Below are 25,012 nucleotides of genomic sequence, written 5' to 3' on the forward strand. Positions count from 1 at the left end.
CAGATAATGTAGGAGCACTGCAGAAGATTCAGATAACACAGGAGGAGCTCTGTAGAAGATTCAGATAATACAGGAGGAGCGAGGCAGAAGATTCAGATAATGTAGGAGGAGCGCTGCAGAAGATTCAGATAATGTAGGAGAGCTGCAAATGTTCAGATAATGTAGGAGCGCTGCAGAAGATTCAGATAATGTAGGAGCGCTGCAGAAGATTCAGATAATGTAGGAGGAGCGCTGCAGAAGATTCAGATAATGCACGAGGAGTGCTGCAGAAGATTCAGATAATGTAGGAGGAGTGCTGCAGGAGATTCAGATAATGTAGAAGGAGCGAGGCAGAAGATTCAGATAATCTAGGAAGAGCGCTGCAGAAGATTCGGATAATGTAGGAGGAGCGCTGCAGAAGATTCAGATAATGCACGAGGAGTGCTGCAGAAGATTCAGATAATGTAGGAGGAGTGCTGCAGGAGATTCAGATAATGTAGAAGGAGCGAGGCAGAAGATTCAGATAATCTAGGAAGAGCGCTGCAGAAGATTCGGATAATGTAGGAGGAGCGCTGCAGAAGATTCAGATAATGCACGAGGAGTGCTGCAGAAGATTCAGATAATGTAGGAGGAGTGCTGCAGGAGATTCAGATAATGTAGAAGGAGCGAGGCAGAAGATTCAGATAATCTAGGAAGAGCGCTGCAGAAGATTCGGATAATGTAGGAGGAGCGCTGCAGAAGATTCAGATAATGCACGAGGAGTGCTGCAGAAGATTCAGATAATGTAGGAGGAGCGCTGCAGAAGATTCAGATAATGTAGGAGAGCTGCAAATGTTCAGATAATGTAGGAGCGCTGCAGAAGATTCAGATAATGTAGGAGCGCTGCAGAAGATTCAGATAATGTAGGAGGAGAGCTGCAGAAGATTCAGATAATGTAGGAGCACTGCAGAAGATTCAGATAACACAGGAGGAGCTCTGTAGAAGATTCAGATAATACAGGAGGAGCGAGGCAGAAGATTCAGATAATGTACGAGGAGCGCTGCAGAAGATTCAGATAATACACGAGAAGTGCTGCAGAAGATTCACATAATGTAGGAGGAGTGCTGCAGGAGATTCAGATAATGTAGAAGGAGCGAGGCAGAAGATTCAGATAATCTAGGAAGAGCGCTGCAGAAGATTCGGATAATGTAGGAGGAGCGCTGCAGAAGATTCAGATAATGCACGAGGAGCGCTGCAGAAGATTCAGATAATGTAGGAGGAGCGCTGCAGAAGATTCAGATAATGTAGGAGAGCTGCAAATGTTTACATAATGTAGGAGCGCTGCAGAAGATTCAGATAATGTAGGAGCGCTGCAGAAGATTCAGATAATGTACGAGGAGCGCTGCAGAAGATTCAGATAATGTAGGAGGAGCGCTGCAGAAGATTCAGATAATGTAGGAGGAGCGCTGCAGAAGATTCAGATAATACAGCAGGAGCACTGCAGAATATTCAGATAACACACGAAGAGAGCTGCAGAAGATTCAGATAATGCACCAGGAGCGCTGCAGAAGATTCAGATAATGTAGGAGGAGCGCTGCAGAAGATTCAGATAACACAGGAGGAGCGCTGCAGAAGATTCAGATAATACAGGAGGAGCGAGGCAGAAGATTCAGATAATGTAGGAGGAGCGCTGCAGAAGATTCAGATAATACACGAGGAGCGAGGCAGAAGATCTGGACACAATACTTGGGAGAACTCAGTATTTATTTTACAATATCAACATACAAAAATCTGAACAAGTAAATTCAGCTTCAAAACAAAGATGGCCACAGAGGAGGTCACCGGCTGTGGAGTCAGAGAAACTTGCATCACCCCTTCCATCATTAAACTACTACTCACATCTGGCAGCCAGAGCTGTAGTTCCATGGTCTGAGGGGAATGTCTAGGACGCCGACCTGCGCAGATCAGGCTCAAGCCCAGCACGGCTGATGTTCTCTGATGTCAGACGTTCCTGTGCAGACACCGAACACTAGAACTGCCGTGGTGATCTCATCCTGCACGGACCAATGAGGTGACCGGATCCACAGGACGCCGCTATTATACCACCAATCCTGGGGCGACCGTTCCAGTCCAGCACCTGATCACAGCGATCATCGTACATCAGGCGCTAACGCCTCATCCTGTCCAGTGCAAATAACTATAAACGGCAACTTTCTATTTTTACTTGTTAACGTTTTAAGCTGAGGGTTTGTTACAATGTATAAGTGCAGATAACAACGTCATCCTGGAGCACAAGACAGAACAGAGATATGTGCTAACCTCAGGTGAAGCCGCCTGCACTGACACACTGTAACAAACATCCGGAGGCTGAAGACTGATCCTGCACGACCTGCGTATGGACTTGTTACAATGTGTCATTGTAGATAATAACCATCAGCCTGGAGTTCAAGAGAGTACCGAGATTTGTGTTCATCTCATAGAGGCAACACTGTAACAAACCTCCAGCTGCGAAACCATGGAATTACAGTGGAACAAAAAAATTTAGCAATTCACAGGAAGCAAGCAGAGTTCTTCAGTGGTAAAAAAAGGAAGTTGCAGAACAATCATAAAAGGGGAGGTTCAGGATTAGAGAAGGATGGCTACTCTTCTCCAAATCAGCACCCTCCCCCCGTCCGAAGGTTGTTTGCGGTACTGCAGCTCAGCCCCGCTCACTTATAGAAAGCTTTGCTGCAATAACAATCACGACCTGAAGATGGCAGAATCGGGTAATGGTGATAGTAACGTTCTCTCCAGTTTTACAGCGGTGTCCTGTGTGTTCTCTGCCCCTGTGCAGACATGCACTACAAATACAGAACCTGTGATGGGACGCAGAATGCCGCGGAGCATGCAATAATCGGGGGTCTTGCCGATGATTACATCAGGGGTATGGGGTCCTCTATATATGATCCGATCGATCACCCATTAATCAGCGATGAGAAGGGATCCGACAGTCCAGTGCCGGAGGATATGTAAGTCCTTCAGTTACTGACGATGCAGGAATCACAGTGACAAGAGCGGATGTGGGAATATAAACACGTAATGACGTCCGCGGCAGCGACAGAACATATTAACCATTTTATTAGTAGGATCATCTGTATTTACATTGTGGTCACTAACCAGGAACCTGCGTGTTACGGGGTCCTGCACAATGCCGAGGAGTCCAGAGACCCACCAGTGCAGACGCCGCAGCGGTACCATGGTGGAGTCCTGATTGCTGTGTCGGCCTTCCTCTGATTAGCTCAGCACCACGTGGCGGTCAAACACGGACTTGCGCTGTTCTTGCACTTGTAACTTCCAGCGCTGCTGAGCGTATTCCACCTTGTTCAGCACGTTGGCGCGGCTCCTGGATCGGGCCAGCACATCGTGGGCGTTAGCGAAAGGCTGGTGATCCTGAAAGATAAAAAGCCAGAATGTGCATCACGGAGGCGTCATCCGGAAACACCGCACCGAGTGAAAAGGTCAGGAGATTACTAACAGACTGAGGATAGGAGCTCTGCGACCAGTCAGTGAATGAAGCCAGGGGCGGCTCTTGTCCTGCTCACATAGCCGAGAGCGCTGAGAACCAGATCTCCGTCCGTCTGCTCACGGACACTAAAAAGTGTTAGCTCTCCTGATGTAGACCGCCACCAGATACCATCCGGACAATGACGCCGGGATATTGGTGACTCGCCATTGTCACTATGTGTTTATACAACACGCGGCAGCTGCCGGGCATTGAGCAGACGGATCAGGTTACCCCTCTGTTATAGTAATCAACATGAACGCCGAGAGCTGGAGCCAGAGCCGACGTGGAGCAACCGCAGCGTTACGCTCAGCACTCATCAGCTCTGCTGTGTAAACAGGCGCTATTGTGTGGGGGTGTTTGTGTATGACGGGGAGATAAAGCCACCAAAAATGCCGATCACCAAGTATGGCCATAGTGCTCCCATAATGCTGATGTGTGCCACAAATCCCCACTATGTGGAGGAGCGCCCCCCGATGGAGCCGCAGTGCAGGTGTCCAAACTCACCCCAACATCTTCATCATTCTGTATCAGCTGAGAGTGACCAAAGAGACGTCTCTTCAACATGGGCTCCACCAGGGTCAGGTACACCATGTACAGCAGGAGGAGGCCGAGGATGGACAGGTAAATGATGATCGTCACCTGCGGAGGACAAGAACCGAGTGCAGCTCTGGAGTATAATACAGGATAAGCAACGTATGTGCACAGTGACTGCACCAGCAGAATAGTGAGTGCAGCTCCGGGGTATAATACAGGAAATAACTCAGGATCAGTAATGTAACATATATACACAGTGACTGCACCAGCAGGATAGTGAGTGCAGCTCTGGGGTATAATACAGGATAGAACTCAGGATTAGTAATGTAATGTATGTACACAGTGACTGCACCAGCAGAATAGTGAGTGCAGCTCTGGGGTATAATACAGGATGGAACTAAGGATCAGTAATGTAATGTATGTACACAGTGACTCCACCAGCAGAATAGTGAGTGCAGCTCTGGGGTATAATACAGGTTGTAACTCAGGATCAGTAATGTAATGTATGTACACAGTGACTGCACCAGCAGAATAGTGAGTGCAGCTCTGGGGTATAATACAGGTTGTAACTCAGGATCATTAATGTAATGTATGTACACAGTGACTGCACCAGCAGGATAGTGAGTGCAGCTCTGGGGTATAATACAGGATGTAACTCAGGATCAGTAATGTATGTACACAGTGACTGTACCAGCAGAATAGTGAGTGCAGCTCTGGAGTATAATACAGGAGGTAACTCAGGATCAGTAATGTAATGTATGTACACAGTGACTGCACCAGCAGGATAGTGAGTGCAGCTCTGGGGTATAATACAGGATGTAACTCAGGATCAGTAATGTAATGTATGTACACAGTGACTGCACCAGCAGAATAGTGAGTGCAGCTCTGGGGTATAATACAGGATGGAACTCAGGATCAGTAATGTAATGTATGTACACAGTGACTGCACCAGCAGAATAGTGAGTGCAGCTCTGGAGTATAATACAGAATGTAACTCAGGATCAGTAATGTAACAAATACACAGTGACTGCACCAGCAGAATAGTGAGTGCAGCTCTGGAGTATAATACAGGATGTAACTCAGGATCAGTAATGTATGTACACAGTGACTGCACCAGCAGGATAGTGAGTGCAGCTCTGGGGTATAATACAGGTTGTAACTCAGGATCATTAATGTAATGTATGTACACAGTGACTGCACCAGCAGGATAGTGAGTGCAGCTCTGGGGTATAATACAGGATGTAACTCAGGATCAGTAATGTATGTACACAGTGACTGTACCAGCAGAATAGTGAGTGCAGCTCTGGAGTATAATACAGGAGGTAACTCAGGATCAGTAATGTAATGTATGTACACAGTGACTGCACCAGCAGGATAGTGAGTGCAGCTCTGGGGTATAATACAGGATGTAACTCAGGATCAGTTATGTAATGTATGTACACAGTGACTGCACCAGCAGAATAGTGAGTGCAGCTCTGGGGTATAATACAGGATGGAACTCAGGATCAGTAATGTAATGTATGTACACAGTGACTGCACCAGCAGAATAGTGAGTGCAGCTCTGGAGTATAATACAGAATGTAACTCAGGATCAGTAATGTAACATAAATACACAGTGACTGCACCAGCAGAATAGTGAGTGCAGCTCTGGAGTATAATACAGGATGTAACTCAGGATCAGTAATGTATGTACACAGTGACTGCACCAGCAGGATAGTGAGTGCAGCTCTGGGGTATAATACAGGATGTAACTTAGGATCAGTAATGTAATGTATGTACACAGTGACTGCACCAGCAGAATAGTGAGTGCAGCTCTGGGGTATAATACAAGATGGAACTCAGGATCAGTAATGTATGTACACAGTGACTGCACCAGCGGAATAATGAGTGCAGCTCTGGAGTATAATACAGGATGTAACTCAGGATCATTAATGTAATGTATGTACACAGTGACTGCACCAGCAGAATAGTGAGTGCAGCTCTGGGGTATAATACAGGTTGTAACTCAGGATCAGTAATGTAATGTATGTACACAGTGACTGCACCAGCAGGATAGTGAGTGCAGCTCTGGGGTATAATACAGGATGTAACTCAGGATCAGTAATGTAATGTATGTACACAGTGACTGCACCAGCAGAATAGTGAGTGCAGCTCTGGGGTATAATACAGGATGGAACTCAGGATCAGTAATGTAATGTATGTACACAGTGACTGCACCAGCAGAATAGTGAGTGCAGCTCTGGGGTATAATACAGGATGGAACTCAGGATCAGTAATGTATGTACACAGTGACTGCACCAGCGGAAAAATGAGTGCAGCTCTGGAGTATAATACAGGATGTAACTCAGGATCATTAATTTAATGTATGTACACAGTGACTGCACCAGCAGAATAGTGAGTGCAGCTCTGGGGTATAATACAGGTTGTAACTCAGCATCAGTAATGTAATGTATGTACACAGTGACTGCACCAGCAGAATAATGAGTGCAGCTCTGGAGTATATTACAGGATTTAACTCGGGATCAGTAATGTGATGTATGTACACAGTGACTGCACCAGCAGAATAATGAGTGCAGCTCTGGAGTATAATACAGGATGTAACTCAGGATCAGTAATGTAATGTATGTACACAGTGACTGCACCAGCATAATAGCGAGTGCAGCTCTGGGGTAAAATACAGGAGGTAACTCAGGATCAGTAATGTAATGTATGTACACAGTGACTGCACCAGCAGAATAGTGAGTGCAGCTCTGGAGTATAATACAGGATGTAACTCAGGATCATTAATGTAATGTATGTACACAGTGACTGCACCAGCAGAATAGTGAGTGCAGCTCTGGGGTATAATACAGGTTGTAACTCAGCATCAGTAATGTAATGTATGTACACAGTGACTGCACCAGCAGAATAGTGAGTGCAGCTCTGGGGTATATTACAGGATGTAACTCGGGATCAGTAATGTGATGTATGTACACAGTGACTGCACCAGCAGAATAATGAGTGCAGCTCTGGAGTATAATACAGGATGTAACTCAGGATCAATAATGTATGTACACAGTGACTGCACCAGCAGAATAGTGATCGCAGCTCTGGGGTATAATACAGGAGGTAACTCAGGATCACTAGTGTAGTGTATGCACACAGTGACCGCAACATCAGAACAGTGAGTGCAGCCCTGGAGTATAATACAGGATTTAACTCAGGATCAGTAATGTAATGTATGTACACAGTGACTGTACCAGCAGAATAGTGAGTGCAGCTCTGGGGTATAATAAAGGATGTAACTCAGGATCAGTAATGTAATGTATGTACACAGTGACTGCACCAGCAGAATAGTGAGTGCAGCTCTGGGGTATAATACAGAATGTAACTCAGGATCAGTAATGTATGTACACAGTGACTGCACCAGCAGGATAGTGAGTGCAGCTCTGGGGTATAATACAGGATGTAACTCAGGATCAGTAATGTAATGTATGTACACAGTGACTGCACCAGCAGAATAGTGAGTGCAGCTCTGGAGTATAATACAGGATGTAACTCAGGATCAGTAATGTATGTACACAGTGACTGCACCAGCAGGATAGTGAGTGCAGCTCTGGGGTATAATACAGGATGTAACTCAGGATCAGTAATGTAATGTATGTACACAGTGACTGCACCAGCAGAATAGTGAGTGCAGCTCTGGGGTATAATACAGGATGGAACTCAGGATCAGTAATGTAATGTATGTACACAGTGACTGCACCAGCAGAATAGTGAGTGCAGCTCTGGGGTATAATACAGGATGGAACTCAGGATCAGTAATGTATGTACACAGTGACTGCACCAGCAGAATAATGAGTGCAGCTCTGGAGTATAATACAGGATGTAACTCAGGATCATTAATGTAATGTATGTACACAGTGACTGCACCAGCAGAATAGTGAGTGCAGCTCTGGGGTATAATACAGGTTGTAACTCAGCATCAGTAATGTAATGTATGTACACAGTGACTGCACCAGCATAATAAGGAGTGCAGCTCTGGAGTATAATACAGGATGTAACTCAGGATCAGTAATGTGATGTATGTACACAGTGACTGCACCAGCAGAATAATGAGTGCAGCTCTGGAGTTTAGTACAGGATGTAACTCAGGATCAGTAATGTAATGTATGTACACAGTGACTGCACCAGCAGAATAGTGAGTGCAGCTCTGGGGTATAATACAGGATGGAACTCAGGATCAGTAATGAATGTCCACAGTGACTGCACCAGCGGAATAATGAGTGGAGCTCTGGAGTGTAATACAGGATGTAACTCAGGATCATTAATGTAATGTATGTACACAGTGACTGCACCAGCAGAATAGTGAGTGCAGCTCTGGGGTATAATACAGGTTGTAACTCAGGATCAGTAATGTAATGTATGTACACAGTGACTGCACCAGCAGAATAATGAGTGCAGCTCTGGGGTATAATACAGGATGTAACTCAGCATCAGTAATGTAATGTATGTACACAGTGACTGCACCAGCAGAATAGTGAGTGCAGCTCTGGGGTAAAATACAGGAGGTAACTCAGGATCAGTAATGTAATGTATGTACACAGTGACTGCACCAGCAGAATAATGAGTGCAGCTCTGGAATATAATACAGGATGTAACTCAGGATCAATAATGTATGTACCCAGTGACTGCACCAGCATAATAGTGAGTGCAGCTCTGGGGTATAATACAGGTTGTAACTCAGGATCAGTAATGTAATGTATGTACACAGTGACTGCACCAGCATAATAGTGAGTGCAGCTCTGGGGTAAAATACAGGAGGTAACTCAGGATCAGTAATGTAATGTATGTACACAGTGACTGCACCAGCAGAATAATGAGTGCAGCTCTGGAATATAATACAGGATGTAACTCAGGATCAATAATGTATGTACCCAGTGACTGCACCAGCATAATAGTGAGTGCAGCTCTGGGGTAAAATACAGGAGGTAACTCAGGATCAGTAATGTACTGTATGTACACATTGACTGCACCAGCAGAATAGTGAGAGCAGCTCTGGGGTATAATACAGGATGTAACTCAGGATCAGTAATGTAATGTATGTACACGGCGACTGCATCAGCTGAATAGTGAGTTCAGCTCTGGAGTATAATACAGGATGTAACTCAGGATCAGTAATGTAATGTATGTACACAGCGATTGCACCAGCAGAATAGTGAGTGCAGCTCTGGGGTATAATACAGGATGTAACTCAGGATCAGTAATGTATATACACAGTGACTGCACCAGCAGAATAGTGAGTGCAGCTCTGGAGTATAATACAGGATTTAACTCAGGATCACTAATGTAATGTATGTACACAGTGACTGTACCAGCAGAATAGTGAGTGCAGCTCTGGAGTATAATACAGGATGTAACTCAGGATTACTAATGTAATGTATGTACACAGTGACTGCAGCAGCAGAATAGTGAGTACAGCTCTGGGGTATAATACAGGATGTAACTCAGCATCAGTAATGTAATGTATGTACACAGTGACTGCAGCAGCAGAATAGTGAGTGCAGCTCTGGAGTATAATACAGGATGTAACTCAGGATCAGTAATGTAATGTATGTACACAGTGACTGCACCAGCAGAATAGTGAGTGCAGCTCTGGGGTATAATACAGGATGTAACTCAGCATCAGTAATGTAATGTATGTACACAGTGACTGCAGCAGCAGAATAGTGAGTGCAGCTCTGGAGTATAATACAGGATGTAACTCAGGATCAGTAATGTAATGTATGTACACAGTGACTGCACCAGCAGAATATGAGTGCAGCTCTGAGGTATAATACAGGATGTAACTCAGCATCAGTAATGTAATGTATGTACACAGTGACTGCAGCAGCAGAATAGTGAGTGCAGCTCTGGAGTATAATACAGGATGTAACTCAGGATCAGTAATGTAATGTATGTACACAGTGACTGCACCAGCAGAATAGTGAGTGCAGCTCTGGGGTATAATACAGGATGTAACTCAGCATCAGTAATGTAATGTATGTACACAGTGACTGCAGCAGCAGAATAGTGAGTGCAGCTCTGGAGTATAATACAGGATGTAACTCAGGATCAGTAATGTAATGTATGTACACAGTGACTGCACCAGCAGAATAGTGAGTGCAGCTCTGGGGTATAATACAGGAGGTAACTCAGCATCAGTAATGTAATGTATGTACACAGTGACTGCAGCAGCAGAATAGTGAGTGCAGCTCTGGAGTATAATACAGGATGTAACTCAGGATCAGTAATGTAATGTATGTACACAGTGACTGCACCAGCAGAATAGCAAGTGCAGCTCTGGGGTATAATACAGGAGGTAACTCAGGATCAGTAATGTAATGTATGTACAGAGTGACTGCACCAGCAGAATAGTGAGTGCAGCTCTGGGGTATAATACAGGATGTAACTCAGCATCAGTAATGTAATGTATGTACACAGTGACTGCAGCAGCAGAATAGTGAGTGCAGCTCTGGAGTATAATACAGGATGTAACTCAGGATCAGTAATGTAATGTATGTACACAGTCACTGCACCAGCAGAATATTGAGTACAGCTCTGGGGTATAATACAGGAGGTAACTCAGGATCAGTAATGTAATGTATGTACAGAGTGACTGCACCAGCAGAATAGTGAGTGCAGCTCTGGGGTATAATACAGGATGTAACTCAGCATCAGTAATGTAATGTATGTACACAGAGACTGCAGCAGCAGAATAGTGAGTGCAGCTCTGGAGTATAATACAGGATGTAACTCAGGATCAGTAATGTAATGTATGTACACAGTGACTGCACCAGCAGAATAGTGAGTGCAGCTCTGGGGTATAATACAGGATGTAACTCAGCATCAGTAATGTAATGTATGTACACAGTGACTGCAGCAGCAGAATAGTGAGTGCAGCTCTGGAGTATACAGGTCCTTCTCAAAAAATTAGCATATAGTGTTAAATTTCTTTATTTACCATAATGTAATGATTACAATTAAACTTTCATATATTATAGATTCATTATCCACCAACTGAAATTTGTCAGGTCTTTTATTGTTTTAATACTGATGATTTTGGCATACAACTCCTGATAACCCAAAAAACCTGTCTCAATAAATTAGCATATTTCACCCGTCCAATCAAATAAAAGTGTTTTTTAATAACAAACAAAAAAACCATCAAATAATAATGTTCAGTTATGCACTCAATACTTGGTCGGGAATCCTTTGGCAGAAATGACTGCTTCAATGCGGCGTGGCATGGAGGCAATCAGCCTGTGACACTGCTGAGATGTTATGGAGGCCCAGGATGCTTCAATAGCGGCCTTAAGCTCATCCAGAGTGTTGGGTCTTGCGTCTCTCAACTTTCTCTTCACAATATCCCACAGATTCTCTATGGGGTTCAGGTCAGGAGAGTTGGCAGGCCAATTGAGCACAGTAATACCATGGTCAGTAAACCATTTACCAGTGGTTTTGGCACTGTGAGCAGGTGCCAGGTCGTGCTGAAAAATGAAATCTTCATCTCCATAAAGCATTTCAGCCGATGGAAGCATGAAGTGCTCCAAAATCTCCTGATAGCTAGCTGCATTGACCCTGCCCTTGATGAAACACAGTGGACCAACACCAGCAGCTGACATGGCACCCCACACCATCACTGACTGTGGGTACTTGACACTGGACTTCAGGCATTTTGGCATTTCCTTCTCCCCAGTGTTCCTCCAGACTCTGGCACCTTGATTTCCGAATGACATGCAAAATTTGCTTTCATCAGAAAAAAGTACTTGGGACCACTTAGCAACAGTCCAGTGCTGCTTCTCTGTAGCCCAGGTCAGGCGCTTCTGCCGCTGTTTATGGTTCAAAAGTGGCTTTACCTGGGGAATGCGGCACCTGTAGCCCATTTCCTGCACACGCCTGTGCACGGTGGCTCTGGATGTTTCCACACCAGACTCAGTCCACTGCTTCCTCAGGTTCCCCAAGGTCTGGAATCGGTCCTTCTCCACAATCTTCCTCAGGGTCCGGTCACCTCTTCTCGTTGTACAGCGTTTTCTGCCACATTGTTTCCTTCCAACAGACTTACCATTGAGGTGCCTTGATACAGCACTCTGGGAACAGCCTATTTGTTGAGAAATTTATTTCTGGGTCTTACCCTCTTGCTTGAGGGTGTCAATGATGGCCTTCTTGACATCTGTCAGGTCGCTAGTCTTACCCATGATGGGGGTTTTGAGTAATGAACCAGGCAGGGAGTTTTTAAAAGCCTCAGGTATCTTTTGCATGTGTTTAGAGTTAATTAGTTGATTCAGAAGATTAGGGTAATAGGTCGTTTAGAGAACCTTTTCTTGATATGCTAATTTATTGAGACAGGTTTTTTGGGTTATCAGGAGTTGTATGCCAAAATCATCAGTATTAAAACAATAAAAGACCTGACAAATTTCAGTTGGTGGATAATGAATCTATAATATATGAAAGTTTAATTGTAATCATTACATTATGGTAAATAATGAAATTTAACACTATATGCTAATTTTTTGAGAAGGACCTGTAATACAGGATGTAACTCAGGATCAGTAATGTAATGTATGTACACAGTGACTGCACCAGCAGAATAGTGAGTGCAGCTCTGGGGTATAATACAGGATGTAACTCAGCATCAGTAATGTAATGTATGTACACAGTGACTGCAGCAGCAGAATAGTGAGTGCAGCTCTGGAGTATAATACAGGATGTAACTCAGGATCAGTAATGTAATGTATGTACACAGTGACTGCACCAGCAGAATAGTGAGTGCAGCTCTGGGGTATAATACAGGATGTAACTCAGCATCAGTAATGTAATGTATGTACACAGTGACTGCAGCAGCAGAATAGTGAGTGCAGCTCTGGAGTATAATACAGGATGTAACTCAGGATCAGTAATGTAATGTATGTACACAGTGACTGCACCAGCAGAATAGTGAGTGCAGCTCTGGGGTATAATACAGGATGTAACTCAGCATCAGTAATGTAATGTATGTACACAGTGACTGCAGCAGCAGAATAGTGAGTGCAGCTCTGGAGTATAATACAGGATGTAACTCAGGATCAGTAATGTAATGTATGTACACAGTGACTGCACCAGCAGAATAGTAAGTGCAGCTCTGGGGTATAATACAGGAGGTAACTCAGGATCAGTAATGTAATGTATGTACAGAGTGACTGCACCAGCAGAATAGTGAGTGCAGCTCTGGAGTATAATACAGGATGTAACTCAGGATCAGTAATGTAATGTATGTACACAGTGACTGCACCAGCAGAATAGTGAGTGCAGCTCTGGGGTATAATACAGGAGGTAACTCAGGATCAGTAATGTAATGTATGTACAGAGTGACTGCACCAGCAGAATAGTGAGTGCAGCTCTGGGGTATAATACAGGTTGTAACTCAGGATCAGTAATGTATGTACACAGTGACTGCACCAGCAGAATAGTGAGTGCAGCTCTGGGGTATAATACAGGGTGTAACTCAGGATCAGTAATGTAATGTATGTACACAGTGACTGCACCAGCAGAATAGTGAGTGCAGCTCTGGAGTATAATACAGGATGTAACTCAGGATCAATAATGTATGTACACAGTGACTGCACCAGCAGAATAGTGAGTGCAGCTCTGGAGTATAATACAGGAGGTAACTCAGGATCAGTAATGTAATGTATGTACAGAGTGACTGCACCAGCAGAATAGTGAGTGCAGCTCTGGGGTATAATACAGGATGTAACTCAGCATCAGTAATGTAATGTATGTACACAGTGACTGCAGCAGCAGAATAGTGAGTGCAGCTATCAGTTATTTCTGATTTTCCAATACTAGATTTGTATAGATGTGTCTGTACTCTCCCGCTAACATGTCAGCCGTATGATGGAATATACAGTCATGGCCAAAAGTATTGACACCCCTGCAATTCTGTCAGATAATACTCAGTTTCTTCCTGAAAATGATTGCAAACACAAATTCTCTGGTATTATTATCTTCATTTAATTTGTCTTAAATGAAAAAAAACACAAAAAGAATTGTCCTAAAGCCAAATTGGATATAATTCCACACCAAACATAAAAAAGGGGGTGGACAACAAAAGTATTGGCACTGTTCGAAAAATCATGTGATGCTTCTCTAATTTGTGTAATTAACAGCACCTGTAACTTACCTGTGGCACCTAACAGGTGTTGGCAATAACTAAATCACACTTGCAGCCAGTTGACATGGATTAAAGTTGACTCAACCTCTGTCCCGTGTCCTTGTGTGTACTACATTGAGCATGGAGAAAAGAAAGAAGACCAAAGAACTGTCTGAGGACTTGAGAAACCAAATTGTGAGGAAGCATGAGCAATCTCAAGGCTACAAGTCCATCTCCAAAGACCTGAATGTTCCTGTGTCTACCGTGCGCAGTGTCATCAAGAAGTGTAAAGCCCATGGCACTGTGGCTAATCTCCCTACATGTGGACGGAAAAGAAAAATTGACAAGAGATTTCAACGCAAGATTGTGCGGATGTTGGATAAAGAACCTCGACTAACATCCAAAAAAGTTCAAGCTGCCCTGCAGTCCGAGGGTACAATAGTGTCAACCCGTACTCTCCGTCGGCGTCTGAATGAAAAGGGACTGTATGGTAGGAGACCCAGGAAGACCCCACTTCTTACCCCAACACATAAAAAAGCCAGGCTGGAGTTTGCCAAAACTTACCTGAAAAAGCCTAAAACGTTTTGGAAGAATGTTCTCTGGTCAGATGAGACAAAAGTAGAGCTTTTTGGGCAAAGGCATCAACATAGAGTTTACAGGAGAAAAAAAGAGGCATTCGAAGAAAAGAACACGGTCCCTACAGTCAAACATGGTGGAGGTTCCCTGATGTTTTGGGGTTGCTTTGCTGCCTCTGGCACTGGACTGCTTGACCGTGTGCATGGCATTATGAAGTCTGAAGACTAGTAACAAATTTTGCAGCATAATGTAGGGCCCAGTGTGAGAAAGCTGGGTCTCCCTCAGAGGTCATGGGTCTTCCAGCAGGACAATGACCCAAAACACACTTCAAAAAGCACTAGAAAATGGTTTGAGAGAAAGCACTGGAGACTTCTAAGGTGGCCAGCAATGAGTCCAGACCTGAATCCCATAGAACACCTGTGGAGAGATCTAAAAATGGCAGTTTGGAGAAGGCACCCTTCAAATATCAGGGACCTGGAGCAGTTTGTCAAAGAAGAATGGTCTAAAATTCCAGCAGAGCATTGTAAGAAACTCATTGATGGTTACCGGAAGCGGTTGGTAGCAGTTATGTTGGCTAAAGGTTGTGCAACCAGGTATTAGGCTGAGGGTGCCAATACTTTTGTCTGGCCCATTTTTGGAGTTTTGTGTGAAATGATCAGTGTTTTGCTTTTTGCTTCATTCTCTTTTGTGTTTTTTTCATTTAAGACAAATTAAATGAAGATAATAATACCAAAGAATTTGTGTTTGCAATCATTTTCAGGAAGAAACTGAGTATAATCTGACAGAATTGCAGGGGTGTCAATACTTTTGGCCATGACTGTAGGTCACCATTAGAGGAGTGTAGCAATGGCCTCCGGCTGAGGACACATGTATGCGTCGCTGTACCGCGTGCATGTGTAAGGGAGATAGGTCCACAGGTCAGGTATCTAATGTACACGATCGTCTGCAGCGGTGTCTCACCTTGATGGTGACGGAGCTCCTCTCCTCATATTTACATTCACAGCGCAGACAATACGCTTCCACGTCCGCTCCCGGCACAGGCATGGGGCTGACAACATGGAGGCAATCGCTGCAACCAGGAGAACAGAAACACAATTATCAACTGATTTACACACAAAAAATACACTTTTATTTTATTCTGGGTGGCAAATTCTCTGCTGCTTGTATATGAGAGGACGGTAATATCAGCTAATCCCCCACAAATCCCGTTAGTGCGGGGGCTTCATGTCTGCCCCCCTATTACCTGCCATATAAAGAACAGCTCAGATAAGCGACAAGTATAAACAAAGGCGGTGATTTCTGCTATAGAACCATTCTTGTCTCCACTAATAAACCTGCTGTTGTTACAATGTATCAGTGCAGACGATCCTCTGATCTGTACACAGCATCACACACTTGTGCTGGACTCCAGGCTCTTGGCTACGCTGACACATTGTAACAAGCTATGAGCAGAACGTGGTGTCTTCTTGTTTTTAAACTCTTTAAAGTGAATGTATCTATTCACTGACTGCAAGCAGTGATCTAATGGTGTTCTCTCTGTGGTTCGGCGCCAGACTCTACATTCTGTCAACAGTTCATGGAGCTCAGCGGTAACCGGCACAAGAAGTGGCACTGACCAGTCCTTCTGCGTCACGTTCCGGTTGAAGATATTCCCCGGCTTGTCCTTGTAGGGGGGACAGATACATTTACAGCGTACGTCCTCAGAATTCTGGGAACCAATGAAAACAATTACACCGTGGTGATCTGGGACTATGCGGGGGAGGAGTCAGCAGTGATCTGGGACTATGCGGGGGAGGAGTCAGCGGTGATCTGGGCCTATGCGGGGGAGGAGTCTGCAGTGATCTGGGACTATGCGGGGGAGGAGTCTGCAGTGATCTGGGACTATGCAGGGGAGGAGTCAGCAGTGATCTGGGACTATGCGGGGGAGGAGTCAGCGGTGATCTGGGCCTATGCGGGGGGAGGAGTCAGCGGTGATCTGGGCCTATGCGGGGGAGGAGTCAGCGGTGATCTGGGACTATGCGGGGGAGGAGTCAGCGGTGATCTGGGACTATGCGGGGGAGGAGTCTGCAGTGATCTGGGACTATGCGGGGGAGGAGTCTGCAGTGATCTGGGACTATGCAGGGGAGGAGTCAGCAGTGATCTGGGACTATGCGGGGGAGGAGTCAGCGGTGATCTGGGCCTATGCGGGGGGGAGGAGTCAGCGGTGATCTGGGCCTATGCGGGGGAGGAGTCAGCGGTGATCTGGGACTATGCGGGGGAGGAGTCAGCGGTGATCTGGGACTATGCGGGGGAGGAGTCTGCAGTGATCTGGGACTATGCAGGGGAGGAGTCAGCGGTGATATGAGACTATGCGGGGGAGTAGTCAGCGGTGATCTGGGACTATGTGGGGGAGGAGTCAGCGGTGATCTGGGCCTATGCGGGGGAGGAGTCAGCGGTGATCTGGGACTATGCGGGGGAGGAGTCAGCAGTGATCTGGGACTATGCGGGGGAGGAGTCAGCAGTGATCTGGGACTATGCGGGGGAGGAGTCAGCAGTGATCTGGGCCTATGCGGGGGAGGAGTCAGCGGTGATCTGGGACTATGCGGGGGGAGGAGTCAGCGGTGATCTGGGACTATGCGGGGGAGGAGTCAGTGGTGATCTGGGACTATGTGGGGGGAGGAGTCAGCGGTGATCTGGGACTATGCGGGGGGAGGAGTCTGCAGTGATCTGGGACTATGCGGGGGAGGAGTCAGGGGTGATCTGAGACTATGCGGGGGAGGAGTCAGCGGTGATCTGGGACTATGTGGGGGAGGAGTCAGCGGTGATCTGGGACTATGCAGGGGAGGAGTCAGCGGTGATCTGAGACTATGCGGGGGATGAGTCAGCGGTGATCTGGGACTATGTGGGGGAGGAGTCAGCGGTGATCTGGGACTATGTGGGGGAGGAGTCAGCGGTGATCTGAGACTATGCGGGGGAGGAGTCAGCGGTGATTTGGGCCTATGCGGGGGAGGAGTCTGCAGTGATCTGGGACTATGCAGGGGAGGAGTCAGCGGTGATCTGAGACTATGCGGGGGAGGAGTCAGCGGTGATCTGAGACTATGCGGGGGAGGAGTCAGCGGTGATCTGGGCCTATGCGGGGGAGGAGTCAGCGGTGATCTGGGACTATGCAGGGGAGGAGTCAGCGGTGATCTGGGACTATGCGGGGGAGGAGTCAGCGGTGATCTGGGACTATGCGGGGGAGGAGTCAGCGGTGATCTGAGACTATGCGGGGGAGGAGTCAGCGGTGATCTGGGACTATGTGGGGGAGGAGTCAGCGGTGATCTGGGACTATGTGGGGGAGGAGTCAGCGGTGATCTGAGACTATGCGGGGGAGGAGTCAGCGGTGATCTGGGCCTATGCGGGGGAGGAGTCTGCAGTGATCTGGGACTATGCAGGGGAGGAGTCAGCGGTGATCTGAGACTATGCGGGGGAGGAGTCAGCGGTGATCTGAGACTATGCGGGGGAGGAGTCAGCGGTGATCTGGGCCTATGCGGGGGAGGAGTCAGCGGTGATCTGGGACTATGCAGGGGAGGAGTCAGCGGTGATCTGGGACTATGCGGGGGAGGAGTCAGCGGTGATCTGGGACTATGCGGGGGAGGAGTCAGCGGTGATCTGAGACTATGCGGGGGAGGAGTCAGCGGTGATCTGGGACTATGTGGGGGAGGAGTCAGCGGTGATCTGGGACTATGTGGGGGAGGAGTCAGCGGTGATTATAAGGTGTATATATTCAGCGCTGTGACTTTGTGTTTGTATATATATATATACATATATATGGTCATTGTGTATATTTGGGGGTCTGCACTGTGACTGTGTGTGTACATATATATGGGGTCATTGTGTATATTTGGGCGTCTGCATATGTTCCGCGGTTGCTGTGTCCATATTTGGGGGGTGTCAGGACATCTCTGTAGGACGTACACACAGATATGATCGCATGCTTCCCCCCTGCTCAGACCCCGGTCCCCTCCTCTCACCTTCTCCTCAGAGCCGTGCACAGTAGCCAGCAGCAGGATCACCACCGCGGTGTATGCGGGGATCGCCGCCATCATCAATGATCCTAGGCAGCCCTGAGCCTGCAGTCAGCTGACTCCACCACAACAGGAGCCGCCCCACTTCCGGCCGACTTCCGGGTCAGTGTGCACAGTAATTCCTTTCCTTCCGGTGACTTGGGAGTTACAGAACAGTTCCACTCCCATGTGCGCCCCCTGGTGGACGAGTCTGGCCTCGCAGGAGCTGGGAAGGCCGCAGAGCGCGGATGGTGAGCGCCGGACTCACGTGAGGAGACCCTGGTTTTGGTTTGTGTGTCCAGGGGTGGAAGGAACTGCAGGGGCGGCGGGAGCACTGGAGCCCGAGGAGCCGAAACGTCCCTTTGGCCTATATGAAGAGACCATTACTATGAAACAGTGCTGGGGCCCCTGGCGCTGCTGCATTGGGGCCCACGAGCTTCAGGCTAGACCACTGGATGTGTCAGCAATGTGTAATGTAGTTTAGGCTTTTCTCACTTTTTGCTTTTCATAATCTCTTGCTGTCGGTGCTTTGAGAACCTGGTCTTACATGGGGCTGCAAGTGCAGACCTTACATGGGGCTGCTGGTACAAGTGTGACAGACCCTTAGCTGTGAAGGGTTTAATCCTCTGGGAAAGAACTAGACGATTCCAGTCACCAACAGCAAGCAGAGATCTTGGGAATGGTGAGGAATGAAAGCAGGGGAGGGGGACTTATAAAGAGGGGCGCAGTGAGGTGCGGGGCGACGCTCAGCCTCGTGGCTATAGTGGTGCCGCGGGTCACGTGCACACGGACGATGATGAAGTGGAGGCCATTGATTCCATGCGGCGGCCGTGGCCTCGTTGTACAGGGTTACCATAGTAACCATGCTGGATAATCTTGGCTCCTTTTTTTCTGATCTGCAGCTCACGCCACCGAAAAGATAAGAAAAAAGTCTAATGATACGGTATATGGTGTGTGGAGAGGACGGGACGGAGGCGCCACCATCACCGGCCCTGGTCTGACTGCTCATCACTACTGTCACGACCTCTGCTTGCTGTCACTAAATGGAAACCGTCACTGTAACACGAAAAAGCAGAACATCCTCCCGTCTCACACAGCTGGGGGGTTGTTACTGGTGCATGAAACAATCCAACGATACAAGTCTCCTGCACAATACAGTGTGACAAACTACCAGCACAGGACAGAGGTTTGTGCTGCTGATTCTGGTTTATAAAGGACCATATACATTGTAACAAACTCTCTTTCCTTTACTCCCTATATCCGATCACTCACTCGCTCTTGTCCCCTGCACCTTAAAAACATCTCCAGAATCCGACCTTTTCTCACCGTTGAAACTGCTAAGACTCTTACTGTCGCTCTTATTCATTCTCGTCTGGACTACTGCAACTCTCTTCTAATCGGTCTCCCTCTTACCAAACTTTCTCCTCTCCAATCCATCTTGAATGCGGCAGCCAGGGTCATATTTCTGTCCAATCGCTTCACCGATGCCTCCATCTTGTGCCAGTCATTACACTGGCTACCCATTCGCTACAGGGTCCAGTATAAACTCATCTCTCTCACCCACAAAGGTCTCCACAGTTCTGCACCACCTTATATCTCCTCTCTCATCTCTGTCTATCGCCCTTCACGTGCCCCCCGTTCTACAAATGACCTAAGACTAACATCCCCTGCAATCCGAACCTCACACCTCCGTCTCCAAGACTTCTCTCGTTCTGCGCCAGCTCTCTGAAGTGCACTTCCCCAGACGATCAGACTCATACCTAGCCCAGACCTATTCAAGCGCGCTCTAAAAACCCATCTCTTCAAACAAGCCTACCACATCAACTACTCAGTAAACTAACTTTGCTCTGTTCCCTCCTTCCAAATATTACTCTGAATCTGCACCCTACTATTCATCTGTCTCCACACCCTCCATGCACATGATAACTGCACTTGATACTTGACTATTGCACTTAAACACACGGGCTGATGACCGGATCATGCAGCTTTATATGAAAATCCCTATTTATTATAATTTCCAGACCAGAAATAACGAGCACTTTTCACCTATTGTGTCCCCCCATTGCCTTATAGATTGTAAGCTTGCGAGCAGGGACCTCACTCCTAATGTCACTGTTTAAGTTGTCTTAACTTGTATTGAATTTGTCTGTATATGTCCTTGCTTAATTGTAAAGTGCTGCGGAATATGTTGGCGCTATATAAATAAATTTTTTTATTATTATTAACGCTCAGCGATGGCAGCAGAATTAGGTCAGCACTGATCGTCGGCCTTATGGCATTAATTATAACTGGGGAAGTGAGAAAGAGCTGACATGTCAACCTCCGTTGCAGTAAGGATCTCCTGTAGTGACCAGGTAATTTAACAGGATCTGCTCTGAGAGCCAGACACTAAGACTGAGATCCATTTATGCAGAGGCGGAGAAGTCCCACTTCCCAGGGATAGAGCTTCCTCTGATCAAAACACGATTCTGAGACATTTTCAACATTGTAGCGAAACAACACATTCACTCACATCACCGTAATGACGGCAGAACCCCTCCAACCTAATACTGGTCCGATGGATGGTGCTATTTATGTCAAGTTTCATCTCTATAGACAGGTAAAATCGCAATATTTAATGCCTGGGACCTCCAGTGGGGAAGATTTCCTGAAAGTTGGGGATCTCATAAACTTCTAACAGGCCTTGCACATCCCACAACCAGCCCCCACATGAGCTCACCAAGGGGAGGTCTGTGGGCGACAGAATTTTGGTTAGGTCTTTTGTCAGTCCTGAAAGGTTCACCTTGTTACAGTTCTGTCCGTTCCACTTAGGATTACTTCCCTCCACTAAGCTCTGAGCCATTTCCATGACATCAGGTTCAGTACTTTTCTTGTTTATCCCTGTTATTTCATGTCATTGTTTGTACCTTATTGTTTTGTTTCCATTTTGTGTCATCTTTGTACATTCATTATACCCTGTATAGCTTTCGCTTTGTTCCTCTTTCTCTATAGACTTCACTCCTGAAGCCATACGCCACCTGTAACGGGCGTCCAATCGGATGGTAGCGGCAGCTAGGTGTTCCTTTTATTATTGAGGAGTTGGCAGTGATTGTACTGGGGTGTATACAGTGGTTTGAGAAAGTATTCATACCACTCCCTTGGCTTTTTTCGTGTTTTGCTAGTACTTCACATCCTAGAATTTCACTATTTTTTTGGAGGGTTTGCATCAGTTCATGACAACTGTGAACATTTGTTTTTCTTCTTTTTTTTGTGAAGCAAACAACTAGGAAAAAATAACTGAAAACTTCAGCATGCATAAGTATTCACCCCCCTACAGTCAGTACTGTGTAGAGCCTCCTTGTGCAGCAATCACAGCTGCGGTCTCTTTAGATAAGTCTCTATGAGAATTCCACATCTTCCGCTGGGATTTTTGCTGATTCCTCAAGACAAAACTGCTCCAGCTCCTTCAGGTTAGATGTTTCCTCTGGTGAGCAGCCATCTTCTCGTCTGACCACAGATTCTCCAGTGGATGAAGGTTGGGGCTGTGACTCGGTTAAGCCAGAACATTTACACGTTTCCCCTTACACCGCACCAGTGTTGCTTTAGCCGTATGCTTTGGGTCATTGCCTTGTTGGAAGGTGAACCTCCGTCCAAGTCTCAAATCACTGACAGAGACAGGTTTTGCTCAAGAATATCCCTGTATCTCGCACCATCCATTCTCCCGATCCCTGCTCCAAAAAAACCGTCCCCACAGCATCATGTGGCCACCATGTTTCACTGTGGGGATGGTGCTCTTGGGGTGATGAGCAGTGATGGTTTGGCACCAGACATAGCATTTACCTTGGTGGCAAAAAAGTTAAATTTTGGTCTCATCTGACCACAGCACCTTCCTCCATACATTTGAGGAGTCTCCCACGTCTTTTGGCAAACTCAAAATTACCCTTATAGTTTTTGTGTGTCAGTAAAGGCTTTTTTTCTGCCCACTCTTCCATAATGGGAAGGATTACCTTTGGTCTCTTCTGCCTCTCTAATTAATGCCCTCCTTGCACGGGCTGACAGTTTTGGTGGGCGGCCCTCTCTAGGCAGTTTTGTTGTGGTACCATGTTCTTACCATTGGATGATAATGGATTTGATGGTTCTCCGGGGGTTCATCAGAGATTGGGATATTTTTTTTTATAACCCAACCCTGACTTGTATTTCTCAACAACCTTGTCCCTGACTTGTTTTTAGATCTCCTTGGTCTTCATGGTGTTGTTTGGAGTGCTCATTGGTCTTCGCAGTGTTGTGCTGAGATCTCCTTGGTCGTCACGGTATTGTGTTGAGATGTCCTTGGTCTTCACGGTGGTGTGTGGAGATCTCCTTGGTCTTCGTGGTGTTTGGTTAGTGGAGCCTCCTGTTAGTGGTGTTGCAGCCTCTGTGGCCTTTCAGAAAAGATAAAGTGTATATACTGACAGACGTGTGACACTTAGTTAGCACACTGGAGGACGTCCTGTCACTATGTAAATATAAATATAAATGTAATGTATGCCTATATTTTTCTTACTTTACTAACTTCAGTGCTGATGCATCAGACACAAAGCGGATTACACCAATATTTACACACAGGTTGTAATGTAACACAATAGGTAAAAAGCCACGGGGGTGAATACTTTCGGAAGCCATATATATGTTCCATGTGTTACATAGTTACATAGTTATTAACCCCTTCCCGACCTTTGACGCCACGTAGGCGTCATGAAAACCCGTGCCAATCCGACCCATGACGCCTATGTGGCGTCATGGAATGATCGCGTCCCTGCAGATCGGGTGAAAGGGTTAACTCCAATTTCACCCGATCTGCAGGGACAGGGGGAGTGGTACTTCAGCCCAGGGGGGGTGGCTTCACCCCCCCCCCCGTTGCTACGATCGCTCTGATTGGCTGTTGAAAGTGAAACTGCCAATCAGAGCGATTTGTAATATTTCACCTAAAAAACTGGTGAAATATTACAATCCAGCCATGGCCGATACTGCAATATCATCGGCCATGGCTGGAAAACCTAATCTGTCCCCCCCACACCCACCGATCTCCTCCCCAGTCCTCCGTTATGTGGTCCGCCCCCCTAAGTCATCCTGTCCGCTCCCCCGTCCTCCTGCCCGCTCCCCCCGTGCTCTGATGCCACCCCCCGTCCTCCGATCCACCCCCCATGCTCAGACCCCCCCCCCCCCTCATACTTACCGAGCCTCCGGGCGTCCGTCCGTCTTCTCCATGGGCGCCGCCATCTTCCAAAATGGCGGGCGCATGCGCAGTGCGCCCGCCGAATCTGCCGGCCGGCAGATTCGTTCCAGGTATATTTTGATCACTGCGATATAACCTATCACAGTGATCAAAATAAAAAAAAATAGTAAATGACCCCCCCCTTTATCACCCCCCCCTTTATCACCCCCATAGGTAGGGACAATAATAATAAAAAAAAGAAAATTTTTTTTTTTTCTTTTTCCACTAGGGTTAGGGTTAGAACTAGGGGTAGGGTTAGGGTTAGGGCATGTGCACACAGTGCGGATTTGGCTGCAGATCCGCAGCGGATTGGCCGCGGATCCGCAGCGGATTGGCCGCGGATCCGCAGCGGATTGGCCGCGGATCCGCAGCGGATCGGCTGCTGCGAATTCGTAGCAGTTTTCCTTCAGGTTTACAGTACCATGTACACCTATGGAAAACCAAATCCGCTGTGCCCATGGTGCGGAAAATACCGTGTGGAAACGCTGTGTTGTATTTTCCACAGCATGTCAATTTTGTGCGGATTCCGCAGCGTTTTACACCTGTTCCTCAATAGGAATCCGCAGGTGAAATCCGCACAAAAAAACACTGGAAATCCGCTGTAAATCCGCAGGTAAAACGCAGTGCCTTTTACCTGCGGATTTTTCAAAAATGGTGCGGAAAAATCTCACACGAATCCGCAACGTGGGCACATAGCCTTAGGGTTAGGGTTGGAATTAGATTTAGGGTTGGAAATAGGGTTAAGATTAGGCTTGTGGTTAGGGTTACGGATAGGGTTAGGGGTGTGTTGGGGTTACAGTTGTGGTTAGGGTTGGGATTAGGGTAAGGGTTGGGATTAGGGTTAGGATTAGGGTTGGGATTAGGGTTACGGGTGTGTTGGGGTTAGGGTTGTGGTTAGGGGTGTGTTGGGGTTAGGTTTATGGCTACAGTTGGGATTAGGGTTAGGGGTGTGTTGGGGTTAGTGTTGTAGTTAGAATTGAGGGGTTTCCACT

At 46.7% G+C, this 25,012-nt stretch overlaps 1 protein-coding gene across 1 annotated transcript; it reads right to left on the reverse strand.

Annotated features, from left to right (window-relative positions):
- Positions 1 to 1,703: 1,703 nt before the first annotated feature.
- Positions 1,704 to 18,912, reverse strand: TMEM9B (TMEM9 domain family member B). The gene is made up of 5 exons (XM_077286635.1): positions 18,755 to 18,912; positions 16,379 to 16,470; positions 15,723 to 15,831; positions 4,007 to 4,141; positions 1,704 to 3,387 (listed from the first exon to the last, which is right to left on the reverse strand). Exons 1-5 carry the CDS (start codon positions 18,827 to 18,829, stop codon positions 3,232 to 3,234), a joined length of 567 nt encoding a protein of 188 aa, XP_077142750.1. The 5' UTR covers positions 18,830 to 18,912; the 3' UTR covers positions 1,704 to 3,231.
- Between the last annotated feature and the right edge of the window lie 6,100 nt (positions 18,913 to 25,012).

Source organism: Ranitomeya variabilis, chromosome 2, assembly GCF_051348905.1.
Source record: "Ranitomeya variabilis isolate aRanVar5 chromosome 2, aRanVar5.hap1, whole genome shotgun sequence".
Taxonomy (NCBI): domain Eukaryota; kingdom Metazoa; phylum Chordata; class Amphibia; order Anura; family Dendrobatidae; genus Ranitomeya; species Ranitomeya variabilis.

What these genes read in the sequence shown, in the direction of transcription:
- TMEM9B (XM_077286635.1), bottom strand. Translation starts at nt 18,829, where the DNA reads ATGATGGCGGCGATCCCCGCATACACCGCGGTGGTGATCCTGCTGCTG. An exon ending in AACGTGACGCAGAAGGACTG is followed by an intron (nt 15,832 to 16,378) that starts GTCAGTGCCACT and finishes TCCTGGTTGCAG; the next exon opens with CGATTGCCTCCATGTTGTCA. An exon ending in AGAATGATGAAGATGTTGGG is followed by an intron (nt 3,388 to 4,006) that starts GTGAGTTTGGAC and finishes TTTATCTTTCAG; the next exon opens with GATCACCAGCCTTTCGCTAA.